At 35.9% G+C, this 27,584-nt stretch overlaps 1 protein-coding gene and 1 long non-coding RNA gene across 5 annotated transcripts in view; one reads left to right on the top strand and one right to left on the bottom strand.

The window, feature by feature from the left end:
• The window catches only part of DPYD (dihydropyrimidine dehydrogenase), a 961,456-nt gene that overhangs the window by 691,995 nt on the left and 241,877 nt on the right, over window positions 1–27,584 (top strand). Inside the window, 2 exon segments of the mRNA XM_077120172.1 lie at window positions 23,817–23,937; window positions 24,768–24,887. Of these exon segments, the coding sequence (XP_076976287.1) occupies window positions 23,817–23,937; window positions 24,768–24,887 (241 nt within the window).
• LOC143649986 (uncharacterized) lies at window positions 6,431–25,578 on the bottom strand. Of its 4 annotated transcripts, XR_013159292.1 has the most exons (6): window positions 25,326–25,578; window positions 23,805–23,925; window positions 10,783–10,864; window positions 7,823–7,861; window positions 7,434–7,508; window positions 6,431–6,842 (listed from the first exon to the last, which is right to left on the bottom strand). It is a non-coding gene; the product is annotated as an uncharacterized LOC143649986 (long non-coding RNA). The 4 variants fall into 4 exon arrangements; XR_013159293.1 differs by lacking the exon at window positions 7,434–7,508 and having other exon boundaries at window positions 25,326–25,569; XR_013159291.1 differs by lacking the exon at window positions 10,783–10,864 and having other exon boundaries at window positions 25,326–25,561.

Consider the following 27,584-nt stretch of genomic DNA (forward strand, 5'->3'; position numbering starts at 1 on the left):
TGGAATCAAGGTATCTTTCTCTGGATGCCTTAAATTGGATATTTCTATAGACTTGTTTTAATTGGGACATTTTCTCAGCCTTAAAACTGTGAACTAGCAACTTATTAAATTCCCCTTTTTAAAAGCCATTCCGTTTCTGGCATATTGCATTCCAGCAGCTAGCAAACTAGAGCAACTATTATCGGGAAACCAGTTCTATAAAGATGTTGGTTGATTATTCAAGTTAGACCTGCCTATGGTTTACTAGCAAAAGGCGTAGGAGTTCAGTCCATCAACTAAGACCTCTTGTAAAAGTCTTATGCCTTAGAGCAGTAGGCAATAGTAGGCATTTGTCTTGAGAAGCTGAACTGTATGGAATATATTACACCACACAACTGGGCCTGTGTGTCATGAGAGGTTTTGGGGGTCAGGTAGCAATTAGTGCCTTTGTTTGAACAGGGAATACAACAGAATGCAATTGGTAGAGGCCTGAGGAATTCTTCTGCTCTGGCTCTCCTAGAAATACTTATTTTTACTCAGCATTCCACTTTGAATCCAATATCAGATAGAAAAGTCCTCTCTTTTCAAAGATAAACTTCCATGCCCATGTGTTTTGTCCCATCCTTGTCAGCTTCTTTAATATCTTCTTACTCTTTCTCATCTTTTTTGTTTTGCAGTCTTTCCTCTTCATGATCCCTTCCTGCTCTCCTTCATGCACAATAAAATCCTCAGAGAAAGCTTTGATACAGTACTACCAGCCTCTCAATAACTCTGTCCGTTTTTCATCTCTCCATTGCCCTTCATCTAGAAAACTGTCTTTGCTTCTTCACCACTCATGCCCTCCAAACTCCTCCAAACTACTTTTCTCCCATTCTGCTCAAAACACTGCCAGAGATGTCACCAGTGACATTTTCATAATCTTCTACATTCTCATCTCCTATACAGAATTTAACCATATTTCCAACCCCTCCTTAAAATCATTTCCTATCTCTGTAAAATTGTACTTTTCTGGTTCACTCCCCATCTCTCGGACCACTCCAATCCCCTTCCTCCCCATTTCTGGTTAATCTTTGCCTTGTTCCTAAGTCAAGACTAGAACCCACGTTTCCTGGCTCTTGGTTCAGTTCTCTTTCTTTGACATTGTTTAAATTCGTTGAGATATTCATCCATTCATTCTACAAATATTTATTGAGCAGTTACTAGGTATAAATGCTATCAGGTTTAATTAATAGTGGTTTTACTATATTTGGTTCCTCTGCTGGTTTGACAGGATGTATGTCCCCTAGAAAAGCCATGTTTTAATCAAAATCCCATTTCATAAAACCAGAATAATCCCTATTCAATACTGTATGTTCAGATCATTTCCCTGGATATGTGATTTAATCAAGAGTGGTTGTTAAGCTGGATGAGGTGATGACATGTCTCCACCCATTTGGGTGGGTCTTGATAAATTTCTGGAGTCCTATAAAGGAGGGAACATTTTGGAGAATGAAAGAGATTCAGAGAGAGCAGAGCAGAACAACATAGCCATGAGAACCAGAGTCTGCCAGCCAGCAACCTTTGGAGATGAAGAAGGAAAACACCTCCCGGGGAGCTTCATGAAACCGGAAGCCAGGAAAGAAAGCTAGCAGATGACACCATGTTCGCCATGTGCCTTCTCACTTGAGAGAGAAACCCTGAACTTCATTGGCCTTCTTGAACAAAGGTATCTTTCCCTGGATGCCTTTGATTAGACATTTCTATAGACTTGCTTTAATTGGGACATTTTCTTGGCCTTAGAACAGTAAACTAGCAACTTATTAAATTCCCCTTTATAAAAGCCATTCTGTTTCTGATATATTGCATTCCAGCAGCTAGCAAACTAGAACAGTTCCTTAAATCATCTTTGCAGTCATTTTTAAAACAGAGTTGAAATATTTTCAAAAATGAGTTGGCTCTTGGCTACTGCATCCACCCATCCAGGGTTAGACTTTGAGTAGCCTACAAGGCATAATTCAAGAAGCACTTATTGAAGGCCTCATTGTTCAAATATCTTTTCTACTATTGCGCCATGGTATTGGAATTCTCCACTATTATTGAGTCATTTTATGAGGCAGAGACATTGTTGCATTTTTTTGAGCTCTATTGTAAAATATGAATATTCCTCATAGGGAAAATCATTAAATTGTTTGTAACTTTTTGGCCAAGAGAGAATGAGACACAGGCTGGGACACTGGTTGTGAGGAAACAAAACAACCCATGGGAATCTAATGAAGAAGGAGGTATGGGTAGCCTCAGATGGCTGGGATGAAGGTGGGCAATGGAAGAATAAAGAAAATGAGAAAGAGTAAATTAAGGCTTTGAAAAGGCATGTGGGCTCCTTTGGTGTAACGCAGCAACTATTGTCTTTTCAAATATTGTAAAAGATAAGATTTTTCAAATTATCCTTGGTACCTGTGCTGGTTTGAAGGATTTGTGCCCTAGATGTGCCATGCTTTAATCCTAATCCAGTCTTGCAGAGGCAATTTCTTTTAGTCCCTATTGCGTTCTATAGGTTGAAAACTTGGTTAGGGTATCTCCACAGAGATGTGACTCACCCAGTTGTGGATATTAACCTTTCATTAGAAGGAAATGTGATTCCACCCATTCCTGGTGGGTCTTGATTAGTTTACTGGAATTCTTTAGAAGAGGAAGCATTTTGGAGAAAGCTTCAGAATGATAACAGCCAGAGCCCACCAACCAGAGACCTTTGGAGATGAATAAGGAATATGCCCCAGGGGGAGCTTCATGAAACAAGAAGCCTGGAGGGAAAGTTAGTGGATATCACCATGTCAACCATGTGCCTTTCCAGTTGAGAGAGAAACCCTGAACTTCATAGACCTTTCTTAAGTGAAAGTAATCTTTTGTTGATGCTCTAATTTGGATATTTTTATAAACTTGCTTTGATTGAGACATTTCCTTGGCCTTAAAACTATAAACCAGCTACTTATTAAATTCCCTTTTTTAAAAAAGCCATCTGTTTCTGGTACATCGCATTCTGGCAGCTAGCAAACTACAACAGCACCTGTATGTTGAACTGAGTTGAGAAGGTAATGCAGAGGATGGTGGGGACTCAACTGAGTCAGAGAGAGCGATAGAAAATAGAGGCAGCTTTCAACATCACTACAATGAATGCTATCTGGTGATCCATTCAGTTGTTTTAAGGGGAAATATACAGTGACCTCAGGAGAAACAAGGGCAGTATGATATCTGAAATGGTAACCATCTTCATATTGTAAAGGATTCACAAATTCAGCTATAAATTCTCCCTCAATTGTTTCTGAACTTCGGAACCACCTGTGGAGCTCTTTGAGAAAGACGCCTCGACTCCTCTTCCCTGAAATTGTGATTCAGAGAGTCTGGCTCCCAGGTATCTGCTTGTGATTGTGTGTTTTTAACTCTGCAAGTTATTCTGATGCACAGAGTTTTGAGAACAACCGTGCTGGAAATGTGATGAGCTAGGTTTGATTAGCTAAACTGCAACCATCTAAAGAAGTGGGGAGGCTCTGCTTCCATGTTAGGAAACATCTTCTAATTAAATTTAGGAAGCAGCCTCTAAAAAAGCTGACAGCAAAATTCTCCTCTGCAGGCTGCAAAGAAGAGCTTGGTGAAAAACAAAGGAAGTACTCTGTCTAGAAGCATTTCACAGAACAGGCATGCTACCTTTCTTTACTAACCTACAGTTTTGGTTTGATCTCCCCCTACCCCTCTACAGAAACTCCCTGTTATAACACTTACACGGTATGCTTCAGGCTTCTTGTTCCCCACAGCACTTTGTTCATGCTTGTCCAGTGACACACATCTCCCTCCCTGTGTCTGCCCAGCCAAGTCTACCTGTTCTTCCAGGCCCTCTTCAAGGACCCCAACTGATCACTGCTCCCTGAAAGGACCTTTCCCTTCTCTAAGCCCTGCACCAGTTTGTACCATTTATGTTGTAATTTACAACTTATTAAGGTTCTTATTGTGTGCTAGGTACATATCATACAGCTGGTAAGTGGCAGGGCCAGGAGAACAGAAATCTGGCTGCTCTTAATCTCATATGCTTTCCATTTTGCCATGTGTACTGCCTCCCCCAACCCATCACCTTGAACGTAATTATCTTCCCTCCTAGACAATAAGATGCTTCTGGCCACAAACCATATAATATGTTTGCTAGTAACTGCCATAATGTCTGCCATGGTTTTTAAAAATAAGTGTAGAGAAATGAATCAAATAGTGAGCAAGTATCAGGAATTAACAGCGGAAGGAGTTGTCACTTGAGCATGGCCTTTTCTGTCACTTGGACATCTGGAGAAGCTGCAAGTCTTGAAGCATCTTAAGTCTTAAACTTCTAAGCATTTGCTATAAAATGTATCAATAACTTGCAAGAAAACTCTGCATCTCGAAGAAAAATGGATTCCGTAATAAGCTGAGTAACCAAATTTTAGCAATTACTGAAGAAGTGACAAGAAATCATAGGGGAAAAGTAAATCTACAAGTGCTAAGATTTTGACATTCACGAGGGACATATTCCAAGACCTTCTCAAATCCCCAGATATCACTACAATATATAATTTCCTCATAAAATGTAGTAAAGTATAACTGAAATATTTAAATGATCCCTGTAGACCTGTAATGATTCTATAGAAACAGAACTAAAGTAATTTATAATGCTATTAACATAAATTCTGAATTGAGCACTGGTAGAAACAGTTTCAAATATCACATTTTCTTTTTTCCCATATAGAGCATATGGTAGACTCATTTCTGTCTGAGTCACCACCCGCTTTATCCAGAACTTCTATTTTCTGGCTAAGACTCATGAGTTTTTAACAACTGTTTCACTCTTCTTTCATTTCTATCATAAGCATTAGCAGTTGGCTTTCTTTGGGGGTCATTTTACACGATTATTTTTATCAATTCAAAATATTATACTATACTTGTAAGTAAAAGAAAAAAAAAAGTCAAGGCTGCACGGCAATGTAGGTGCTAAAAGTTTTGAAAGTTTGACTCATTCCTAGGCAATAGCTTACTTTCTCACACCAGCCTCACTGTACGATTCAAGTTTTTTGCAAAATTATAAATGTATGTATGCTTTATCAGATCATTCACCAGTAATTGAAATTACATGTGTTTAACCTATGGCTATCAGAGATTTCTGTATTATGAACAAGTTTTCTTTAATTCTTGATTTCTTTTGTGTTTTTCAGTATATTCATCAATAATAGTACAGAATTCACTTATTAATTGGCAATGCATTTATAGTTTATTTTCCCAGATCTTGTGATTGATATTACAGCTAATACCATGCCAGAAACAAAATAAATGATAAATAATCTATGCTACATGATGAGGCACCACCATCATTTCTTGAGAACTACTCTGAGTAGTGGTCACGTTTCTCAAGAATAAAGGTAGAAATGCCTTTATAACCATACAGAGAACCATACAGAAGCAAACAGATAGGTCAGTCCCTCAAAAACAGCATACCTAGCTTTAAAATGTGCTTATCACAATATTGTTCCTAGTCCTACCTTGCTATAACTACTATCTTTATTGTTTACTTCAAATACATATGTATATGTTATGTATGTATATAGAGAGATACAGGTATATATGTGTGTGCATGTACGCAGACCTTCAATAAAAACTGAATGCAAAAAAAGAAAATAAAAACGCATGTGTGAGAAATTTTGGATACCTTTATTTCATATATGTACATTTTTTATTTAGCTGTTTTAAATTCTTCAGAACTAATCTAGCCCCTTTAAAGTAGATAATTCATTAAAAAAAAATCTCACACTTAGACAAGGTTTGCTTTCATTTTAAGGAGGCAGTTTAGACCTCAAAGCTTCAAATATCAGGGCTAGCCAAGGGGTGTGTATGGCTGTGGACCGTAGCTCCAACCCAGAAATATTAAGTGCAATCTCAATGTTCCTAGGAGTACAATTAGTAGATAGTTAACAATGATCATCTCAGATGGAATAAACAGGATTTGGAAACGCAAACTTCACAATGAGAGAAATAAAACATTTTTTCTTTTGTTATAAAAATGCCTAATTGATAGAGAGTGAGAAGAATACTCCAGCAGTACTATGGAGTTATATTTCTCTGAATTCCTGCTCCATATACCACTGTAGAACTTCTAAATAGAAATTTAATTAAAATTATTTTTTTAAAAGCACAGGCATTCAATTAATCTCATATTATCCCGTATCTGTGCCTGAAATAGAAAAGCTACTTTCTGTTCTTAGGCCACTCTAAACAGATGGCCCAATTATTTAATTTGTAACAAAAATCCAATACCATAATACTTGGGAGTAGTCAATTCAATTTCTTAAGTCTAGTTTTCCTTAGCTTACTTTCCTTCCTTCCTTTCATGCTCCCTCCCTTCCTTCCTTCCTTCCTTCTTTTGTGAAGGCAATCTCACTATCTGACTATAATCCGTGTGAAAATGAGTACAAACATTTGTAGTTTCAAATATTGTTGATTGATAATATGAAATATAGTGATACATAGTTTTGTGAGAAATTTTAATTACACCTTAAGGCTGATGTGAGTTACTTGGTAGGCATGAGCCTGGCTTTTACGAGCTAATACCTGTAACTCTCCATTTCCTGTCACAGAAAATGTTTATTGTGTGATAAAAAAATACCATAGAAACATGGAAGGATCACGTATAGCATTTCAGCACAGCATTTGCTTTGAAGTTACATCTCGTTCTGATGAAGTTTTAGCTGAGGTGGCAAATATTTAGTCAATGATTGAGGTCTACTGTACTTATTGTATATCAGTATTTTGCTTTCCCCATGGTTGATGTCACATGATCACAAATAACGGGTCCCTAACTTTGAGCAATTCAAAATCTAGAAGCAAAGAAAAAAAATTATGTAAAATTAAAACCAATTTTAAGGCACTACAAAAACAAAGATGTGTCTGTAAAGCTAGATTTCTCAGAAGGTTCTTAACTTAAATGACCCCTCTACAAAGTACCACAGCCACATTCCAATCACTCTGTCCCCCTTATTCCCTTCCCCTGCTGTATATTTCTTAGCACCAACTTTAAACTATGTTATATATTTATTCATTCTTAGTGTATTTTCCACTATAATATTAACTCCATGAAAATAAGTAACTATGTCTTCTATATTACCGTAGCCAAAGCAACCAGAGTAGTAGTTGATGAATAAACATTTGTTCATGAATGAATGAATGAATGAATGAGGGGATATCACCAAGTAAAGAAAAGATTATGGACTTGTTACACAGCAGGCTGCTCACTGCTATGCTAATAAGTTATATAGGAATGATGACATCTTGTTTGTCATGGCACAAAGTTTAGTTATTTCACAAATTCAGGTCTTCATTAAACAACTGCAATAATAAACCCCCACAGGAAAATGGTATGAAAGATAATAGACTGGTCATCTTTACAATTCCTTTAGGTCTGCTGTTACCTGATTAACGTGGGACCCATCCTGGCTTCTTTCGTAGCCCAGAAAATCAGTGTTTATTTTACGGCTGCATTTTATCTTGTATCAGGAATGAAATACAGAATATTTAATATCCAAACGGTAGTTCATTTGCTAATTAAGAAGTGAGAGATTATACATATTCCCCTAAAGTGAAATATTCTTTGTCCATGTATGTATACTTGATAATAAGAATGATACTGAAGTTAAGACTTTCAGTTTTCAGAGAGTCTAAGTAGATTAAATGTTCTTAATATACATTGTGTATGTTAGTATTGTAGAACTGATGGGACCTAGCATAGAAGTCAGATATCACAATATTTATCTGGTGTGCCATTCATGTATGAGGACTTAAAGCTGTTTCTTACCCTTACCTGTTAGTAACCTGCAGAATTCTTATCAAGCTTCGCTTCCTAGAAGGGATTAAATACCAGAAATAAAAAAGGTTAAGAATGTACATCTGTAACTGATTATGTCCTGAAGAGAAATATGCTTGATTTGGAGTGTGCTCATACTGTGGATAGCTGTCACTCTAAAATAGTTAATTTACAAATAATGTGGCATATCCATAAAAATGAACTAATATAGGATTCAAATTGGTTGCAATTCCGTATGCTAAAATATATATTTGTTAAAGATCATTCCCATATATGCATTCTAAACAAAATTCAGATTTGCCACTATTGTTCTCCCTTTCCTTTTTTTCTTTAATCACTGTTTTAGGCTTAAGTTAATTCCCCCAAATTCCTAAAAAATAAGAAAGTAATGTTTAGAAGGTTTCTCTCATTCACCTTGGTATATTTGTTCTAATTGATCATACTTCAAACAACTTGTTAGTTTTAATTAGATGTGAAATAAAACAAAGACATAAACTAAAAAGGTCCTTGGTATGAAGAAATGATACATGATTAACATAGAAATTCATAAATATTTCTTTTCTCTAATAATTGATTGTAGTATAATAACAGTAAAATTTCAGTAAACTTTAAGGAAATTTGTGAGAAAGTAAATACGTAACTCTCAGATAATTAGAAATAGATTACTTAGGGATGTTTTATAAAAACAAACCTACATTTTATATAGTCTGACCATTCTTTTCACTTACTAATAATTTGTAGTTCTGTGATCTTTTCTAATTAATCTGTCTTTAGAAATGTACAACCCTATTAATATTTTGCAAATATTTTAATCATATAAAATCATATAAAAAATAGTATCATTCATCCATTTAGTCAATATCTACTAAGCAATCAAATTAAAACTATGTATAAAATCCTAAGGAAAAATAAATAAGGACCATTATTGCAGATGGAAGAAATGATATTAATAAATTCTGGTCTTTGGTTAAACATAAGTGGGTGGATATGACTGTCCTGCCACATTATATAGTGGCTGATTTTGACTGTTTCATGATTTATGTGCATAGTATAGGTTATTGCCAGTTTCTTAACTATTCAGGAATAACTGTGGCTGTAGAGTAATGGCATTGTTATTTTTCTCCTAATGGGGCTCTCTACGGTAATAGGGCCGAGGAAAATACCACTGTGAATAACATAGGGTCAAAATAAAGATTAAAGGGAATCAAATTATACATGTGATATCTGAAGGGAGATCTGTGTGCTAGTGAGGCATGGAAGCTGTGTCTGTGCTGCGCTGTCAGGGGAGAGGGAGATGTTAGAGGTTGATGGTTTGGTTGTACATAGGCTTCCAGTCTACTTTGCATCAGCTGAGAGACCCACTTGTGTCTCCTTCACCAACGGCTCCCATCACAGCATATAACAACATCAGATTCCTCTACTGCCAGCGGCAGCACCATTGACCATACAGGTTTTCTAACGGATTATGTGTTCCAGGTGCCTACTTTTGTTTGTTTGTCTGGGATTTTTTGTTGATTGTGGTTTTCCATCTTTTTGTTTCTGTTTTTGTTGTGTTAAAAGTTTTGTCTGTAAACACAACATCTAGCAACAAAAACAAGGGAAATATGAGTACCAATCACCAGAAGATATTCATTCCAATATTTTTATAATGAAATTTGGAAATTATCCCAGAGTCCAAAAACTGGAAAATTATTAAGTAAAATAAGGTTACATGATGGAACGTATATAATGATTAAAATAGTGTTTTTGAAGAAGTTCAATGGCATAGAGAATGTACATGACATAAAGTAAAAACGAAAGATGCAAAACTGTAAATGCAATGCCTAAACTTTGGATACCAAGTAGGCCTAAATTTTGAGGAACATCTGTTGTTATTCAAAGAAAATAGAAAGAAGTATGCCTTTTAATATTGCTGTTATTTGGCTGTTTCATACTTAGAAATTGTTGTTTTTCTTCTGAATTCAAGACTTTCTTTTCTTCCACAAGAATCATGAATGTATCCTTTTCTCATCAGAAAAAAACTTACTTAAAAATGGTATTTGGAGAAAGATTTAATTCAGAACATTTTATAAAATATTGTAGTAAATAATTGTGGTTTTTTTCTTTCAAGGTAATAGAAAAAAGAATGATTTTAATCTGTAGCACAATGATAAAGAGACTTGTGTGAATTTGTTGATTTCAAGTATTGTGTGAAGCAGGATATACTGTCACTAGGAACAGCAGAAATAATTTGTAATAAAACTGGAAGTTCTAATAATTTACAGTAAAATTCATATATGTAAGAACACTTGGTAAATCATTAAATGTTATATGCATATTAGCTTTAATTTTTTTCTCAATAAGCTAAATAAATTCTTTAGATCCTGACCATCCTTGTGATTTCAATTATACACTTAATTAAGAAAATTATTCTTTAAATCTCAGACAGGTATTGATTTCATGTTGTAAGAATTCAGAGACAGTGTTTAAATCATAACTTACTACTTTAAAAATATCATAAAGACTCCTTGCATACACTGATTCATAACAACAAGTAATGTTTCACCATGTCATTAGTTCTAAGTATGATTAACTCTAAAATGATAATTCAAACATATTTATTGCGTAATATTCCACAAAATTGTAGGCTCTGATAATTCAGATTATTTTTATTGTAGGCTTTCTTTGACTGTATGTATGCTTAAATACTAAGTTATAGCCCTCTGCAATCTGTCTGCCATTCCTATTTTGTCTCTAACTCCTTTCCCATCAATTGCCAATGACCCAAACTGCTATAAAGTATTTCCTGTATTTGCGTTGCCATCTCACCTGATATCTCTGCAGTATTTGATATCAAGGACCAAATCGTCCTTAGGGAGTTGCTTTTCTTTATTGTACTTTTCCCGGTTATTCTTCTCTCTCCTGACCATATATTGCAAGGAGTTTTACACTTTAATATTAATGATTTCAAGACTTACATTTTTCCTTACATCTTCTTATCCACTTCAGCCACCATCTGTGTGCTAACAACTTCCAATCGATGTTTCCAAAACTCCTCTCCTGGCATCCAAATTCATATGAACTGTCAATCGTACTTTTTCAGCTGAATGTACATTAAGCTCATTCATCATTTTCCCTAAATTTCTCTATATTCCCTAACTTAGTTGATGGAACTTCCCAATTGGAAATCACAGAATTATTTTTGATACTCAGTCCCCAATTCCAATTTGTCTTTATTTGGATAATGTTTAATATTCATCTTGAAATGATTTCCCAGTCCAGCTACAATTCTGTATTGTCACTGCTGCCTTTACAGTAGACCCTTCTTTTGCCAGTTGGTTCCCTGCTTGCCCTCCATCTTACCCTCCCACCACACAGACACGTACGCCTCCTCTAAAATGTTCTCTGAGGTTTTTTCCTAATACATGGATTCAAACATATGATGTTCATATATTTCCTTGTTGTCTGAAGGATAAGGCACAAATTCTTTAGGAAACTGACCTTAAGTTCCAGTTGAACCATTTAACCATGTCTCCTCCCTGTTCCCTTTATATGTATTTTCCCCCTAATTCCCATCATGCTACAAAATTTCCATGCTTTAGTATCTTTTCCCTTCTTCATATATTGATACCCAGGCCCTACTGCAGCCTGTGCCCTTTCCTGGATCCTTTAATATTCAAAACTGCAATCACCTTCATTAAGACTTTTCTTCTCCTCCCCAGGTAGAAATAAATAAAATAATTTTCTATTTGTGCATCTAAGATTCCATTCACTTCAGAAATACTTAGACTAGAAATATTGCTTTGAGTTGTTTATATGTCTCTTACCAAGATGAAATTATTCATAAAGCCTTGATGGTTAGGGTGTCAGCAAGTTTCCAGTTTGGGAGATTAGTCCAGTTTCAACAGCTGTTGGTTTCCTCACAAATCCTTTACTTACCCAGAAAAGACAAAGCAATAAGGAATGTATGCATTGTGTTTGTTTCAGATGTTGCATGTTATGATCTAGGAATTCTAGTGACTAGAAAGGTATGAGATAAAGACTTTTCTGTAATGCTTGATGATGCATCTAAAAATCTAATTAGACGCTGTTGCATCTAGGCATTACTAACATACTCCAATGTGGTTCACCATAATATACTCATTAAGAAAAAAAAAGCAAAGTTTTAAACTATCTAAATTTAGCAGTCCTTTGGGTGCTTTACATTTGTCGAGTATTGAAAAAGTAAATACCCGTTTGTTTTTACTACTAATATGATCTTGTAAATTAGGCAGTTTGGAGATTTTTCCCCATGCAAGCGTCACCAACAGTTTTATCAACAATATAGGCTTCAGGCAGTTTTGTAAAGTTGAGTTGGGATAAATGAAAGATCCTTGTCGAGTTGGTAATCATGCAGGTATTCAAAGTGAAAGGAAGAACATATTTTAATTTAATTTCAGTGCCTCAAGGTATTTTTCCTTATGGACTGTATTACCATTCACTGTTTACATATCCATCTTTTTAAGAAATCATATTTTTAATAAATCATGGGTATTTTTAATACATGAAATCAAGTTTGCTGGATCTTGGCAATATATATCACTTATTTCTCTAAGAGTCCCTTGAAGTATGTAAGGACTTGCTCATTGTACCATATTCAAATGCTAAATGATTTCTAGATGAATAGAGATATATAGAAATTCCAAAGGTCATTTCATATATTCTGACAAATTTTTAATCACTTAATGGTTATAACTTGATTGTAAGTTTCTTGAAGATGTAGTTGATACCTTATTCTTCTGTAATCTCCACCTTTCATGGAAAGTTTTGGGCTAATTATTAGGTGCTAAATAAAGGTCGATTTTTTTCTTACTCTGAAATCCATGAAGCTAAAGGTTTAGCATGCATGGAGCTCCTTTCTAAAGGAAAGTAGCCAGAGCCAGTATCTTACATACAGCCTGCCACAAAGGTGTGTGTCCTGGAATACCTTGACCACAATTCATTGAGCCAGGCAGTGTATCTTGAACAAAGAGCGACCACCTGAAAACTATAAAAAGGTCAGCTACCCATGAGGAAAGGTGGAGCCATAACTCAGGCAATAGTGTCACTCTCTACTGAGTAGTCACTAACTGCTTGAATCATTTAACATTTTTAATTGAAGGCAATAGAAACTGACTCTGATAATCAGAAGTAAAGAGGAAATTATTGGCAAGATACGAGTGTCTTACAGAATCAAACAGGAACAGCAGGCTTAGACAATAGGCAGAAACCAAAGGGGCTCAGAGAATGGGCAGATAGAATTGTCCGGTTAAGATGCAACCTCACCCAGTGCCAATGTCTGCCACCATTGCCATTGTTGGGTATTGCCAGGAGACACTGTTGTCATTCACCACCACAAATCAGCTTCAACCACTTTCTATTGTGAGATTAAAGTTCTTGGCTTAGAGGTTCAATTGGCCAAGCATGGATCATGTGCTTGTTTCTTGGTTGCCAGAGGGTAGAGAGATGAAAATTGTCTCTTCATCAGCTTACATGGGGTCAGGGTAGCTTCTGTACACGATCAATATTTCATATAATGGAAATGTCCCACAAAATAGGAAGGGAGGTGTAATGTTGTACAGCAAAATATAAAGCACTACACGGGATTGAATCTCCTCTGTGGATCTGATTTTGAAACATAGATTCTATAGTAAATAGCAAAAAAAAAAAGCATTGAACTGGAGAACAAAAAAAGCAATAAAGAAAAAGGTAAATAGAAATAAAAATGGAAAAAAAGATGCTGAGAAATAAATACCGACTCAGTAGTATTTCTCAGAGTTCTAGTCCTTAGAATAATAGACACCCACTTCTAAAGGAATAGTAAGGAAGCAAAAGCTGCTCTTAGTCACTGGCACATCAGTTTTGGGTACCCAGAGCTGATTCATATTCAACAAGATGAATGAGAGGCATCCCTGTCCCCAGATGCTTCACTTTCCCTTTGTCAAAAGCATTTCACCTACTTTTTTACTTCTCCACGTATCCTTGTAATAAACCCCCAGCACGGCTGGAAACTGGGCCATGCTTCCATTCCTTGACACCTGAAAGACTTTAAAAAAGAGAAACTCCCCTTTTACATATATTTCAATTTTATACTATGTGTCTTCTAAACTACCACAGGAGTCTAAAAAAATAAATTAGTAAGGATTACATTAGGTTCAGGATTGCTCAGATTTTGGGTGAACTCTAGCATCCAGTGAATTTGTTGTCCAGTTTGTGAATATCCCACTTACAAAAGGCCATGTTTAACATCTTACCCATGCCATATTTTCACACAAAGACTTTTCAACAAAATCACCCCACTTTTAGTATCTCCAAAATCCTTTTCAGCTCAAACTCAGTACATAGAGCTGTGAAAAAGAAAAAGAGGAAAAAAGGCCTAGATATTTCTTTCTAGCTCTCACAGCAGCAGTAAGAAGAAATCCCTTAAGGAACTCTGTACCAACATTTTATGGATGAGTTCCCCTTAGCTGAAACCATTCATTGCCAGGGGATTGAGGTTTTCTCTGCTACGTTATTTAAAATTGTCTCAGCAGTAATTCTGTCTTGCTTGGATTTCATAAAGTTCCCAGGACAGAAGCATGACTTCCCTAGACTCTCTTCATCCTAAATGTATCAGCATAGTGGGTGCTGCAGGGCAGAACACTGTTTTACACTAGCCTCCTCCCTGTGTTGGTTAATCATTCACACCAATATGGGATTATAAAGATGCTGAGGTTTTATGCTTTGGGTTGTTTTGTAAGTCTAGCTCTCAAAAATATGGGCTAAGTAAATAGACCAACAGATGTATAAAATATCAATTGTTACACTGTTTACACTAATGTTTTGCATTAAGAAAACAAATGCCAAGCTTCCTAAAGCCTGCAAAGAATAAAAACTCCTTATTATGCACTTAAATACTCACTTGCCCTTATATAAATGAATCCACACACAGTAGTGCAAGCAACTGCCTGCACTTCATTACCCACTGAAGTCTTTTTAGCGTGTTCCGAACAGTGATTGGGAAACCTGCTGGGGTTCAGTTTGGCTCAGCTGGTCCACAATTTTGAACGCCTACTGGCGGTGTCAGCAAAGCCTGTGCATAGCCAATTTCTCCATATGATGATTTTCAGGTTACAATGTACAACTTCATTAATAAGCAAACAAGAGATGGTACTATTTTTTACATGGTAGATAATACTAGTATTTGAATTCACAGATAGTCAATATCTCATACAAGGAAAGTTCAAGTCTTTATTACCTATAACAACAAATCTCAGAGTCAGAGCTTGACTTTGTCTTTTTATATATTAGTAAAATAAATTTTCAAGGAACATACCTAATACATATCAGGGATTTGCCTCGGTATAAAGGTGTTGAAGAGAATAGTCTAGGTTCTAAAATGTTTTAATGTAGAGGATTTTGCAGTGTCTTAATTTCTGTGGACTGTGATCAACATATGATTCTTAAAGAGCTTTTGCCTATGAACAATAGACATGGGGAGCCTAAGTCAATCTTTATTTTCTGGGGAAAAACAAAAAACATGATAATAACTAAGAGAAGGAAAACAGAGATGGAAATATCCAGGAGGGGCAAAGGAAAATCATTGTGGGAGAAAGGAATGCCTGCCCCTAAGTGACCAACAACAATAGATCGCAGACAGACAGAAGCAGGGAAACTCCAGGTCAATTCAGACAGTTATTAAGTCTCAAAGAAGTCTAATCCAGAAGAAGTGGGCAAAGGATAAAATGCAGAAATGCAGAATACAGATAATGGAATATTAAATATGGAGATTAAGTGGGAAAATCAGGACTAGAATTCAGGCAAACAAGGAACGCGAAAGCAAAAGCAGACATTACAATAGAGTACAGGTTAGGACACAGGGAATTAAAAACTTTTCCAGGTGACCTTCTCATGGAGTTACTGAAGAGCTTGTCATTAATTGATTATATTGATAAGAGACCTAGGATGGGGATGGGAATTAGCATATACACTAATTTCATGTTGCTGTCTCACTCAATTGGTAGGCCTAGCTTTCAGACACAAAAGAATCGTCTTTTTTACCCATGAACTTCTGAACAATTATTTCCAATGCCCCACATCAGAGCAGTGATTCTTTGAGCATGTGCTCAATCAAAAGATCAAGTTGGTGACGCACCTCTCCAAGCCTGGCTCCCTGTTGACTGTAGCAGAAGAAATCCAATCACTCTCACTGCCATGTCTCTAGTGCAGTCTCTTTTTAGAGGATAATTTAGCCCTGTTTCTTAGTATGCGGCTTTTATTTCCCCTTGGCATATGTTGGCCACTGCTAGGTAAGCTGCACACAAGGTCAGGACCGTCTAGGAGACCTTGTTTTTTCATGCAAAGTTGACATTCAGAGATGTATTTGGATTCAGTTTAGTTTTCTTGAGTTCTCACTCTGAGATCCTGAGGCCACTTGGGCAAGTGCCTTTTTTTGTAATTTGAATTTCTTGGAATATACCAAACTTAATACAGGGAGAACTCCACATCTAAGTAGGAAATTGCTGTGTCCGTAAGTCCTCCAAGTAGTAGACACTTGGATAGTGTTAGGAGTTCAAAAATGTATTGGGGATAGCCCCTGTGAAAGGGAAAGGAAGGAAGCACAATTGGACAGGGGCCCATAACACCCTGATAGAGATAGTGAGGGAAATGTTTGCCAAACGACACGGGCCTCCAGAGCAAGGATTGCCTATTAGATGGATATTAATGGCTAGAGGCTTGTACCACAGTTTTGCTATCACTGGCCGGGGCTACCCTGGGAGGATCATGACCTCAGTTCAAAAGCTGAGGCAGACCTGGAGGAATGAACAGTTAGAAGCTGTCAGTAACAATTCTCCTTGTAGCTGGGCATGGGTCTTTCCTTACAGAGGTTCTGAATGGCACGTGTCTGTGTCAGCCACATTTCCTGCTCCTAATGTGTATTCTATGAGATCTTTTAGATCTTGGTTATCTTCTTACATATCTAGCTATCAGTTCTGGTGAAAGGTGATATGATTTCTCAGTAACTCAAAAAGTTAGTGCCCTAAATTACAGAGTCCCACCTAACTAACCTTCAAGGACTGAGCCCAGCTTTTATTACGTTGATGGAATGTGGAGTTCCTGGAATGCAGACTCAAGGCATTTACACAATAAGGCGAACATAGCACTGTAAGGAACAGTCCCCTTCAGATGCTCATTGGCCAGAAGATTTATGGGACTGTGGACAAGGGATGTTCATTGGTCTGCTTATTGCGCAGTGCATCTTCTCCAGCTTTATTGTTAGTGCCAGGTGAGTCAGTGGATTTCCAGTTGGGATTAGCCAGCAGGAACAAGAGAAATCTGAATCTGATTCCATAAAGGACACACTTGTGGAGGTGCATATTTGAAATTTGAACAGCACTGAGTGCTGACCTCCACCGTTAGAACTGACATGGGGGAGAAAAGCAGAAGGAGTCAATGGAAAAGTAGGTAGAGAACCAGAGGGTCCTCACAGGGGGTAAAAATAAAAAATAATGACCTGGAAGTCAGTGATTATCTAGTCAGTGGGGGAAAATTCTGGTGCAGTTGTTAAAAATTCAAACTCCTGAGACCAAGTGAGAGGGATGGGGAGCACTGACACTGCAAGGTCGATATAGAGGAGTAGCCCACTTTGGTAAATCCTGTCTTGAAGGAAAGAAAAACAGCATTAAGTCATGTTTGTAGGAAACAGTATTTGAAGGAGTGAAAAATGAATACAGGTCCCTTTAGTTGGCAAAGATATAGGCAAGCTCCCAACCCCCTCTACCTCCAAGGACCAGAGACTAAGAATTGAGGCAGGATCAGGGCTTCAGACCCTGGAGAAACCCTTAAGATCCTAGAGAATGAAGACAGAAGGTGCTATGAGCAGCCTGGCCTCCATGCAGGTTTTCATGGACCGCCAGCCATAGTCGGGGACAGTTGCCCTCCAAGCACTTTAGCTCTTTGATGAAGAATGTCAGATGAATGTTTCCAAACTCTTCTGGCTTGTTGGGCAACAATTATTAATATATTATATCTCCTGCTTATTTTGGCTCAATGGAAGGGGTGTGGCAAATGTTTCATAGCTTACTGTGGAAAAGTAGTATGAAATTAGGTATTCTTCATTTGTTTATTCAGCATGATATTTATTCTTTAATATCTCAGATTTTATGCTAGGAGATCAGGATAAAAGAAGAGTAAGATAAAAGATACATCCCTTAAGAGACTAATAATCTGGCAGGAAGAAAACTGTCATGAACAAATTATTATAGAACACTGTGCTGAATGCAATAATAAAGAAATTTTATGAAAGTGTTGAAGAGGGAGCCATTTACTAATCCAACCTATGCTGAGGTGAGATGGTAGAGCTGGCCATGCTGAGTTGCTTTAGGGGCGCTATCCAAGAAATTAGAAATGAAGGATGTTCTTTGTAGAGAGAAATAAACAAGGACCCTGAATGAGAATCAGAATAGGAAAAGTTCCTGGGTAAGATAGATAGCCAAGGGGTTCTTTGTCACCCCTAATTTAAGGCACAAGGGAGTTAATGGTAAAAAAATACTTAGGTAGATAGGCAGACACTTATAATGTTTTATAATCACATTAAGTAATCATTACATGCATTTTCCTCCCCTGGTTAATAAGGTGTTATTGTTTGTTTGTTTTTTTAAAGACTGGGGATGGCATATTATATATCTTTAATCTCCATTGTCTATCCTAATTAATAGTGCCTAAAACAGTTTTTAGTTACTAGGATACCCTGGACTAAATTTTATACTCCAAATTTTCTTCTATGTAAATAAAAATTATGAAGTCTGTATCAATTTGTGCAATGTGGGTTCTATCAATGTATCAGTATTGGTTGAGTGCCTGCTGTGTGCTAAGCCCTGTACTATATGCTCTGAAATAATCTGAAATGCTACTGCTTATCAGTTTCTCTTTCTTTGACACTTAACATGTAACATGCATTGTATTTATGTGTCTGGGTTGTGTTTCCTAGTAGACTCTGACTTCCTTGTTTCACTCATATTAATATCATCAAAGAGCAATTACAGTGCCTTGAGGTCAATAAATATTTGTTGAGAGAATCAACATTGCTTAGAATGTCACTGCCTTTCATTTTTTCATTTTTGTTTGAGCACTCTCAGACTTGTTTTTAAAATTTTAAATGAAATTTATAGAAGTTTAATTTACCTACAACAGAACAACACATTTAAGTGCAGAGTTCCATGTGCTTTGGCAAATGTCCACATCTTGTGTAAATACCAACACAATCAAGATATAGAAATTTTCCATTATCCTAAAAAATTCCTTTATGTCTTCCCATGCAGTCCCTCCCTCATTCCTAATCCCCAGTCCTAGCAAGCACTACTCTGAGTTCTATCGGCACAGTTTTGCTTTATATAGAATTTCATATAGCTCATTTTTATACAGCAAGTACTCTTTTGTGTCTGGCTTTTGCAACTCAGAATAATATTTTTTGGGATACATCCAAGTTGTAGCAGTGTTTGTTTCTTTTTAGTGATGAATAGTAGTCCCTTGTATGGATATACCACAATGTGTTTATCCTTTCACTTGTTAGTGGATAATTGGGTTGTTTCCAGTTTGGGGATATTTTGGAAAAAATAGCTATGAACATTCATGCACAAGTCTGTATGTGGCTATATGCTTTCATTCATCTTGGATATATAACTAAAAGTAGAATTGCTGGGTTGATTAGTAAGTACATGTTTCCTTTCATAGGAAACTGTTAAACTATTTTCCAACGTGGTTGTACCACCCTTAGAACTCTTAAGTCAGGAATATTGAGTCAAGAAGGACATATGATTACCCACAAATTAATTTAAAACATCTCACTTTCAACGCACCATGTTAACATTAACTAATCTTTGTACATGGAACAGTTAACAATTTATGTCCTAATTATTGACATAGAAGAATAAATAACTCAGTTTTGCTTATTACTCTGGAGCTACCTCTAGCTTACAGTTACAAATGATGTAGAAGCCTGTTATAGTTCTGTTTTACAATTGATGGCTGAATTTCACTATAGGGAGCAATTTTACTAGAGGATGATGGTTTAGGGCATGATAATGGGAAAGAAAATCAAAGAGGTGAGGTTGGTACTCAGATTAATCTGGGTTCAGTTCTCTCCATCAAAAAAAGTAGAGATAATAAAAATTCCAGCCACTTATTGGCATGTCATATAAGTTAAGATTTTAGGAGTTCCTTAGTGGAAAGCATTTTATATCTGGTAAAATTCTTCAATGGATTCATTGAAACACTGGTATCTAAGAAAGCCATTTTGAAAATAGTTGTACAGAGGTAAAATTTCAAGTCAAAAATTTCACTTGTAATTTAGCTTATCAGGAAATTCTGTCTCATTCTCTAGTACTTTCTTCTTTGTGCAAGAAAGAAAACCAGTGAGATTTGGTGCTCTGAGTTATTGGTGGGCATGCCTGTCCTACAATGGAAATATCACCATAGGGGCCCCAAAGACAGTAGGTTGGACCAATTATAGGCCCCTCTTAATGGTAACTAGAGACCTGCCAGTTACTAGAATTAAACATCATTGTCTTAAGGCCCTGAGGGTAAATTACATTTTAAAAACAACCAGTTTTGAACAATAAAAACCATCGCAGCAAGCGATCCACTCAGCACTACATTTTCTTGTCTTTTCTTTTGCTGTTATTGTTTGGTTTTCATAAGAATCTGTGTCAGGGCATATTAACTGCAGGCAGACAAAGTGTTGCTCCTGATTAAAATTGTCTCAATAGACTGAATATGTCTAGCTGTCTCTGGTCCTCTTTTTAGCCCTTCACAAGTCTGGTCTGGCACATGTGGTATGCCCAAGACCACCATTGGCTCTTCAGGTCCTCACTGGTTCCCTTCAGGGTCTCATTGCCCTCTGACTTATAACGCCACATGCTTCCTTCACAGACAAAAGACTGATCTTGTTGCCCCAGAGCTTTCTTCAGCGATCACATGGATAGCAAAGTGGTTGACAGGTACTAAAGGAGTACACACACACGCACACACACACACACACACACACACACACAAATGAGCAGCTGTAGGAGAAATTGCAAATCATGGTTAGAGATAGGCATCATTGATACCTTAGAAAGAGCCAATAAAAACTGATGATCCAGATAGATTTTCTGTGGATTAGATACTTTAAGACTTCTTAATTAATCTTTTAGGCATTACCATCATTTTTCTTCAGAATTATCCCATATTTGTAAAGTAAACTTAGATTTCATGGTTTTAGACATTATCTGTCAAAAAATATATCCAGGTTTTCTTAAACCTAAATATAGTTTACATTTTGATGGCTGTGTAAAGAAATAAATTGGAAAAATGTGCCAAGATTTCATTCATTTGCTCATCGCGATGAATATTTTTCGAGTGCGTACTATGTTACATTTAAAAATGTAAAAGTCGTCCAGAATGTTGTTCTATTTGCTTTTTGTTGGTGTCAACAATATTAAAGTCTCAATGTCTCAAAGAGATTACAGTACCTTTGTATATTTTCTATTCTGAATATTTGGGGTGAGATTAGAAATTGTCAAAAATGTTCTCGTCGTCAACAAGATTCTAAAAACCGGCTCATGAGGAATGGGCAGTCCTCTTTTGCTATCCTAGAAAACAAGAGGGTCAAGGTGCAGAAATGCTATAAATTGCTTTTAGATCTTGACCGTTCATATCAAAAGTGTGAGGGAACCAACAAAGTGTGAAGAGTTGCAGTCTAGCCTTTAATTTCCCAAAGCATATGGATTCATTTTAACATGTTATTAGCTTTAGCACATTTCTAATTGAATTAGAATATTCCCTATTATGTTCGCCAAATAAAACTTTGCAATTTACAAAACAGGCATTAATTTTAACAATAATGTTTCTCATAAGTTGTTTTTAATATTCTCAAGTAATAAAATTGTGTTTCATCTGGAAATCATGATTAGTCAGAAGCTGGTTTGGATGAAGATGAGGATGATAAAAATATATCTGAACACCAGCCTTACTCATAGAACTATACGAGGGTCAACTCACACTGTCTCAAAGTAGAGACATGATTCAAACAAATAACGTTAACCGAGGAACCATATTTTTTAAAAAATGAAAAAGCTTTGCGCAAATTTTAAGCTGGTAAACGATGAGTAAAAGGCACTCATTTAAAATATTCAACTAAATAGGGTGAAAATTAACAGGAAAAAAGTCTGACAAATTTTTGAAGTAAATTATAAAGACACAGTGGTCAATAGTATTGAAAGCCACTGAAAAGCCTATCTCAGATTATTAGTGTTTACTCTATTGAAACCAAATAATATTTTTAATTTGTTTCATTATTTTATTATCAAGCTACCTTCCACATATTATGCAAGTCAAGTGATCTGTAAGTTATTGTCAAATTCTAGCCTAAAAAGAGTTTTCACAAAGGACATACAATTCATATCATCTAGACTTACTGTCATTTCTAGGCTAAGTCCCATGGAAATTCCTAACTTAAAAATGAAAGTCACAAAGATGCAACTGCCTTCATAATGCCAGTGCAGCAGTTATAAATATTTCATGAACATTGCATGGGTAGGGGCAGATCTCCATTTTCATGAGTTAGAATTTGTACAGCTAAGTCTCCAGATTTTACTATTCATAATGCGCAGTATGCCCCATAGAGCATTCCATATAGTGCTTTTTTAATATTTATGTTTAATGAAGAAATTACTGTTCTGAAAAGAGAATAAGACAAGCCAAAGATTTCTAGTTAAAATTATTAAGTTTTTCTGAATAGAGACAACAACAATCAACAGAAATTACCTCACTGCACATGAACATATAACTTCGAGGATGACAGATTGAGACACATAAAACCTAAGTGAGAAGGTTCTGTCTAAAGGTTGTAACAGGAGAAATTTCATCTTAAAAGAATGTGAAAGGTTAGAATGCAAAGAGCAACTTTCTTATATATAAAAATATTAATTACAAGTGTTATACTTGCCTACTATTTCATAGTTTAAATATGCCAGTATTTTTCTGGGCTTTTATTTTATTCAAAAAACATTTTAACTTGCTAAGATAATATTATCAAGTTCAATAATGAATTGCTATTGCAAATTTTAAGGTAATTTATCAAACCACATTATCAGTACCTGTCAGAATAAATTTTGCACTAAAAGTAATGGAAAAAGAGACTATTATATGTGTTGAAATCAAAGAAAGTTACTACAGCTAAATTATTTTCAATGGAAAGGATAGATGATTGCCCTCTAAATGATACTTGTCCCCTGAGAAAATAAAAGCCTGAAAAATCACAGGAAATAAACTCAGGAAAACGTCTATTCCTTGCTTTTAAAAAATGAACATTTGATATTTATTCGATTTTTGTCATTTTGATCACTTCTGAAAACACTGCACAGATATTGATGACATTTACAAAAATATACTTAACTTATTGATCGGCTCATATACAGTCCAAGACTGAATTATTCCATATTAGCATTAGTATTCATCATATTTAGATTGTTATAAAGTCACAGATATATTTTCCTTTGAATACACTTTGACAAGACTAAGTCTTCTAATAATGAAAACCACAGACTTCAGATTTAATATCATTCACCTAGGAGTCATCAGTTTAAATATTTTTTATTAAGTTTTAGCCAATGAGGTTACCCGAAATTCTATGTTTCCTGAACTTACCACCAGAAGTTTACACTTTATTCCTGATACTGCTTTACTGGAAGTTGGGAGCATTTTCTTCCCTTTGGTTCAATATCATTTTGTTTTCCAAAGGCTCCCTTGAGGAATTAACCTTTATGTGATGAATTTGCAGTTCACTTGAAGTGTGTTAACCTTAGTTCCCTAATGAGTCTAAGTGTAATACTGAGGAGGAATTTGAGAAATATATCATGTAGCTCATTGTCAAGTTGGATTTGCCTTGCACATCTCCAGCTTGGCTATACTTCTGGTACACATTTTGATCGCAATCCTTAATTATGTTCTATATTTAACTGACCTATTTGAACAGGATCCAGAGCTGGTACGGAACATCTGTCGCTGGGTTAGGCAAGCTGTTCAGGTTCCTTTTTTTGCCAAATTGACCCCAAATGTCACTGATATCGTGAGCATCGCAAGAGCTGCAAAGGAAGGTAAGAACTAAACATGCATCCATTGCCCATTTATGTACATATGGGCCTGAATTATGTAGTCATGCTAAAGTATGTCTTTTTCCATAAGCATAAATGTGCATCTTTGCTCACAGTGCAAGAAAAGAATTAAATTGAGCGTTTGCTCTCACAAATGTGGAAGATTCACACCTAGACTCAAGCTAGGAAATGCACACCAAACTTTGGCCTGGGAACACAAGAACCCTTTTATTTTTTCTTAGGAAATACCTGTTTCACATACAGAGATTTATGTATCAAAACAATATAATCCATCCCTCCACAATAAATGACCCCATAATGTAACAATCCTGCAACTACATTTGAAACTTTAATAAAAAAGTCAAAAAGCATTACTAATTTCCAAATGTAAAATTTACAATCAGTTCCCTTTACACTTGATAGAGCTAGAATACTGCCTTAAACATGTGTTCGGTAAATGTCTGTTGAACATATAAATCATGCAGTCAATGCATGACTTTAAAAATCCTATATGCTTGTGTTTCATCCATGGAAATTGCACTCTGATATACCAAGACATTATAAATTACCTGGAAAACAACATTGAATTAAAAATACTTGGTATCAATCAGTCTGCATAACAATTGAGAAAATAAAACTGTGGTTAGTAAAACTTTTTTTCTATCTAACATATGCGTATAATAGTATACATTAAATTGGTGAAGACATTAGATGGGAGGATATATTCTCAAGAGAAAGTAAATTGTACCTTTTCCTGGATTGTGTGGGTTTGAATAGGCTTTCATCATTGTCCCTTTAAGAAGTGCAAGCAAATGCTGATGTGTTTTTTATAGGTGGTGCAGACGGTATTACAGCCACCAATACTGTCTCAGGTCTGATGGGATTAAAAGCTGATGGCACACCTTGGCCGGCAGTGGGTATTGGGAAGCGGACTACATATGGCGGAGTGTCTGGTAGGTGTTGTCCTTTCTTTGCATTATGTGCCCTTCGAGTTGCTGAAAAATCAGGAAGTCGTGTTGCAAGTGTTTCATGCCTTTTATAACCCCAACTCTTAAAGTTGGCCAATATTCCTTATAGTCACAATAGATGGAACAGATCGAGTACGAACACTCACTCAATTTGTTAACACAAAGTGAAAGTATACCAACACAGGGACTTGAGAGAATTCTGTTCTTTTGTTGTCTGTGCTTTTCCTAGAATTTCTCATTGTCACAATTGTCACCTATTAGTAAGACCTAATATCAGGGCCCTCTAAGAGCAAATAATAAGCATCCTGATTATAATATCTGTTTCATAGTCTAGATTTGTTTCCATTTTTCCTAGAATTTAAAAATCTGCCTTCTTAAAAAATCATGCATTCACACCATCCCAAGCAAATCATTTAAACTTACATCTGTAGTTTCAGAGCACAAGACATTCGCAGACCTCACACCTTCACGCACTCTTTTTCCTCATCTAGCACTTGCATTTCAAAAGGAAAGGGAAGTTTTAATCCCAAAGTCCTGTTCAGTATCTTTGTCCTGTGTACTCTGTTGCTGTGACAACATTGAACCTGGTCTTGCAAAGACAATGATGTGAAGTTCTTGATTGTGATGATGGGGATTAGTCTCCCTGGTGATAGAGACAGTGGTAAATATACATAACATAGCAGTGTCCTACTGTTCAATAAAAGCATCGCCGAATCAGACCAAAACATGCTTTTGGAAGAGGCTGGATAGACAGACATAGAAAAGCTTCTATCCATGCTGAGGTATTATGTTTTGAGAGCATGAAGTATGTCTATGAGGCATGATGTTTTCAAAAAGGTTTATATTCTGTTTTAATTTAATGCCATTCCCACAATGTCAGAAAGAGGAAGACTGATGGGGAGCACCTGCTCGGGGTCCACACACAGCCCTCTTTTATCATGAGCTATTAAACAAGACCTTAAATATTATTGTAATGCAGAATAGCATGGGCTGCGTTTTGCATGTGCCGCAGAGAGAGAGAGTCGAGAGGCTCCAGAGTTGGTCTGTACCGTGCACTATGTTTTCTGTCAGCCCATTTCAATTTTTCCAGCCTGCCATGTTGACAGCAAGAGAATAAAGGAGGTCACAGAGGGTGCTGAACATTAAAAATTAATAAAAGAACTATTGCAGTAGTATTTTATATAAGTAACACCATTCACATTTTCTCATTTAAGCTGCAATTTCTGAATATTCTTTCATACTATAACTCAGCCTAATAAAACTACAAAATTACAGCATCAGAAAAAGTCTTTTGTGTTGCAGTCTTTAAACATACACACGCTAGAAATTATAGCAGTACCTGCAAACAAGTCCGGCTATACCTCAGGGCCCGTTAACATTTCCATAAAACTCTATTTCTAAGATTTATAAATTCATATATAAATATTTGCTTGGGCTATAAGCTCAGCTAAGCCTTAGTGAAACTTTCATTTAAAAAAAAAAAAAAAACCTAACATTTTAAAGGGCTTGTGCCTCATTTCTAACAGGTTCTATTTTAAGTCTCTTTACATTAAATAATCTATTTTGAAAAGAGCCTTTCTTTATATTGAAAAAAATGAATAGCATTTTCTCCTTTAAAGCAATGTTTGCTTTAATTTAAAGGTAATAGAATCTGAAAAGCAGTTTAACCAGGCAATGATAACATACTTTAGAACTAAAGCAAGTCTTACAGCAAAGTCCCCTCAGAATGAGTTATAGAAAAACAAAGCATAGAAAAATAAATATGGCTTCAAATTTTAGGAGTGGTAAAAAAATATCAAAATAGGTAAATACCATTCCCAGTTTTATCAAACATAGCTGTCAGGACTCCAAATACTGCTCCAACATATAAAAGTTACCCAAAATATGCCAGATCACCTTTACAAGATTAATTTTTTTTTTCTGTAGCTCAGTGCTAATGCTTTCCTAAGTGTTCCCTCAGAGTTCTAGAATGTCTCCTGAAAGAGTTGCTTGTTTGTTGCTGTTATTGTTGTTTAATGAAACTAAATTGGATTCAATTTTGGATAACCTCCTGAAATATGGCACATACTGTCTGTTGCCAGGGAAGAGTATTTTGCCCTGCCAATATATTCTCTAGTTATTTATTGATTATTTATTAATTTTTTCTCAGAATAAAATTTCTGCTATTTGGAAATGAGGTTTTTGGTTTTTTATTTGCTTCAGTAAATGGGAAAATAATGATTCAGCAAGATAGTGAACATGTTATAGAAAAATGGTTACATGTCAGTGATGTCCTGCTCTTAAAATACGTTAGTTAATAAGGCACTGTGGCTTGCACTGGGAAGACAGCACATCAGCCAAGGAATGTCAGTTAAATTATTTCAAATATGATTAGTCTAGTTTCCAGAGTACTTTAAAACAATGTTCTTGAAACTGTGGTTCTCAACTCATGAATGTGCCAAAAATCAATTTAATGTGTTGCAATCAATAGTTTTAAAAAATAGAACAGAACAGGAAAAAATCAGAGCGCTTCACACGTAGTTGGATAATAAGCATTATGTAGTCAAAGCTCTATGCACATGTGTAAGTTTTTCTATGTTAGATCATGACATAAACTGCTTTTTATACAATGGTGCACTTATAAAAAGTTTTAAAGCCACTGTTTAGAGGGAGATTTATTTATTAAATGAAAGAAGCCTTTAA

This window comes from Tamandua tetradactyla, chromosome 11 (assembly GCF_023851605.1).
Source record: "Tamandua tetradactyla isolate mTamTet1 chromosome 11, mTamTet1.pri, whole genome shotgun sequence".
Classification (NCBI taxonomy): domain Eukaryota; kingdom Metazoa; phylum Chordata; class Mammalia; order Pilosa; family Myrmecophagidae; genus Tamandua; species Tamandua tetradactyla.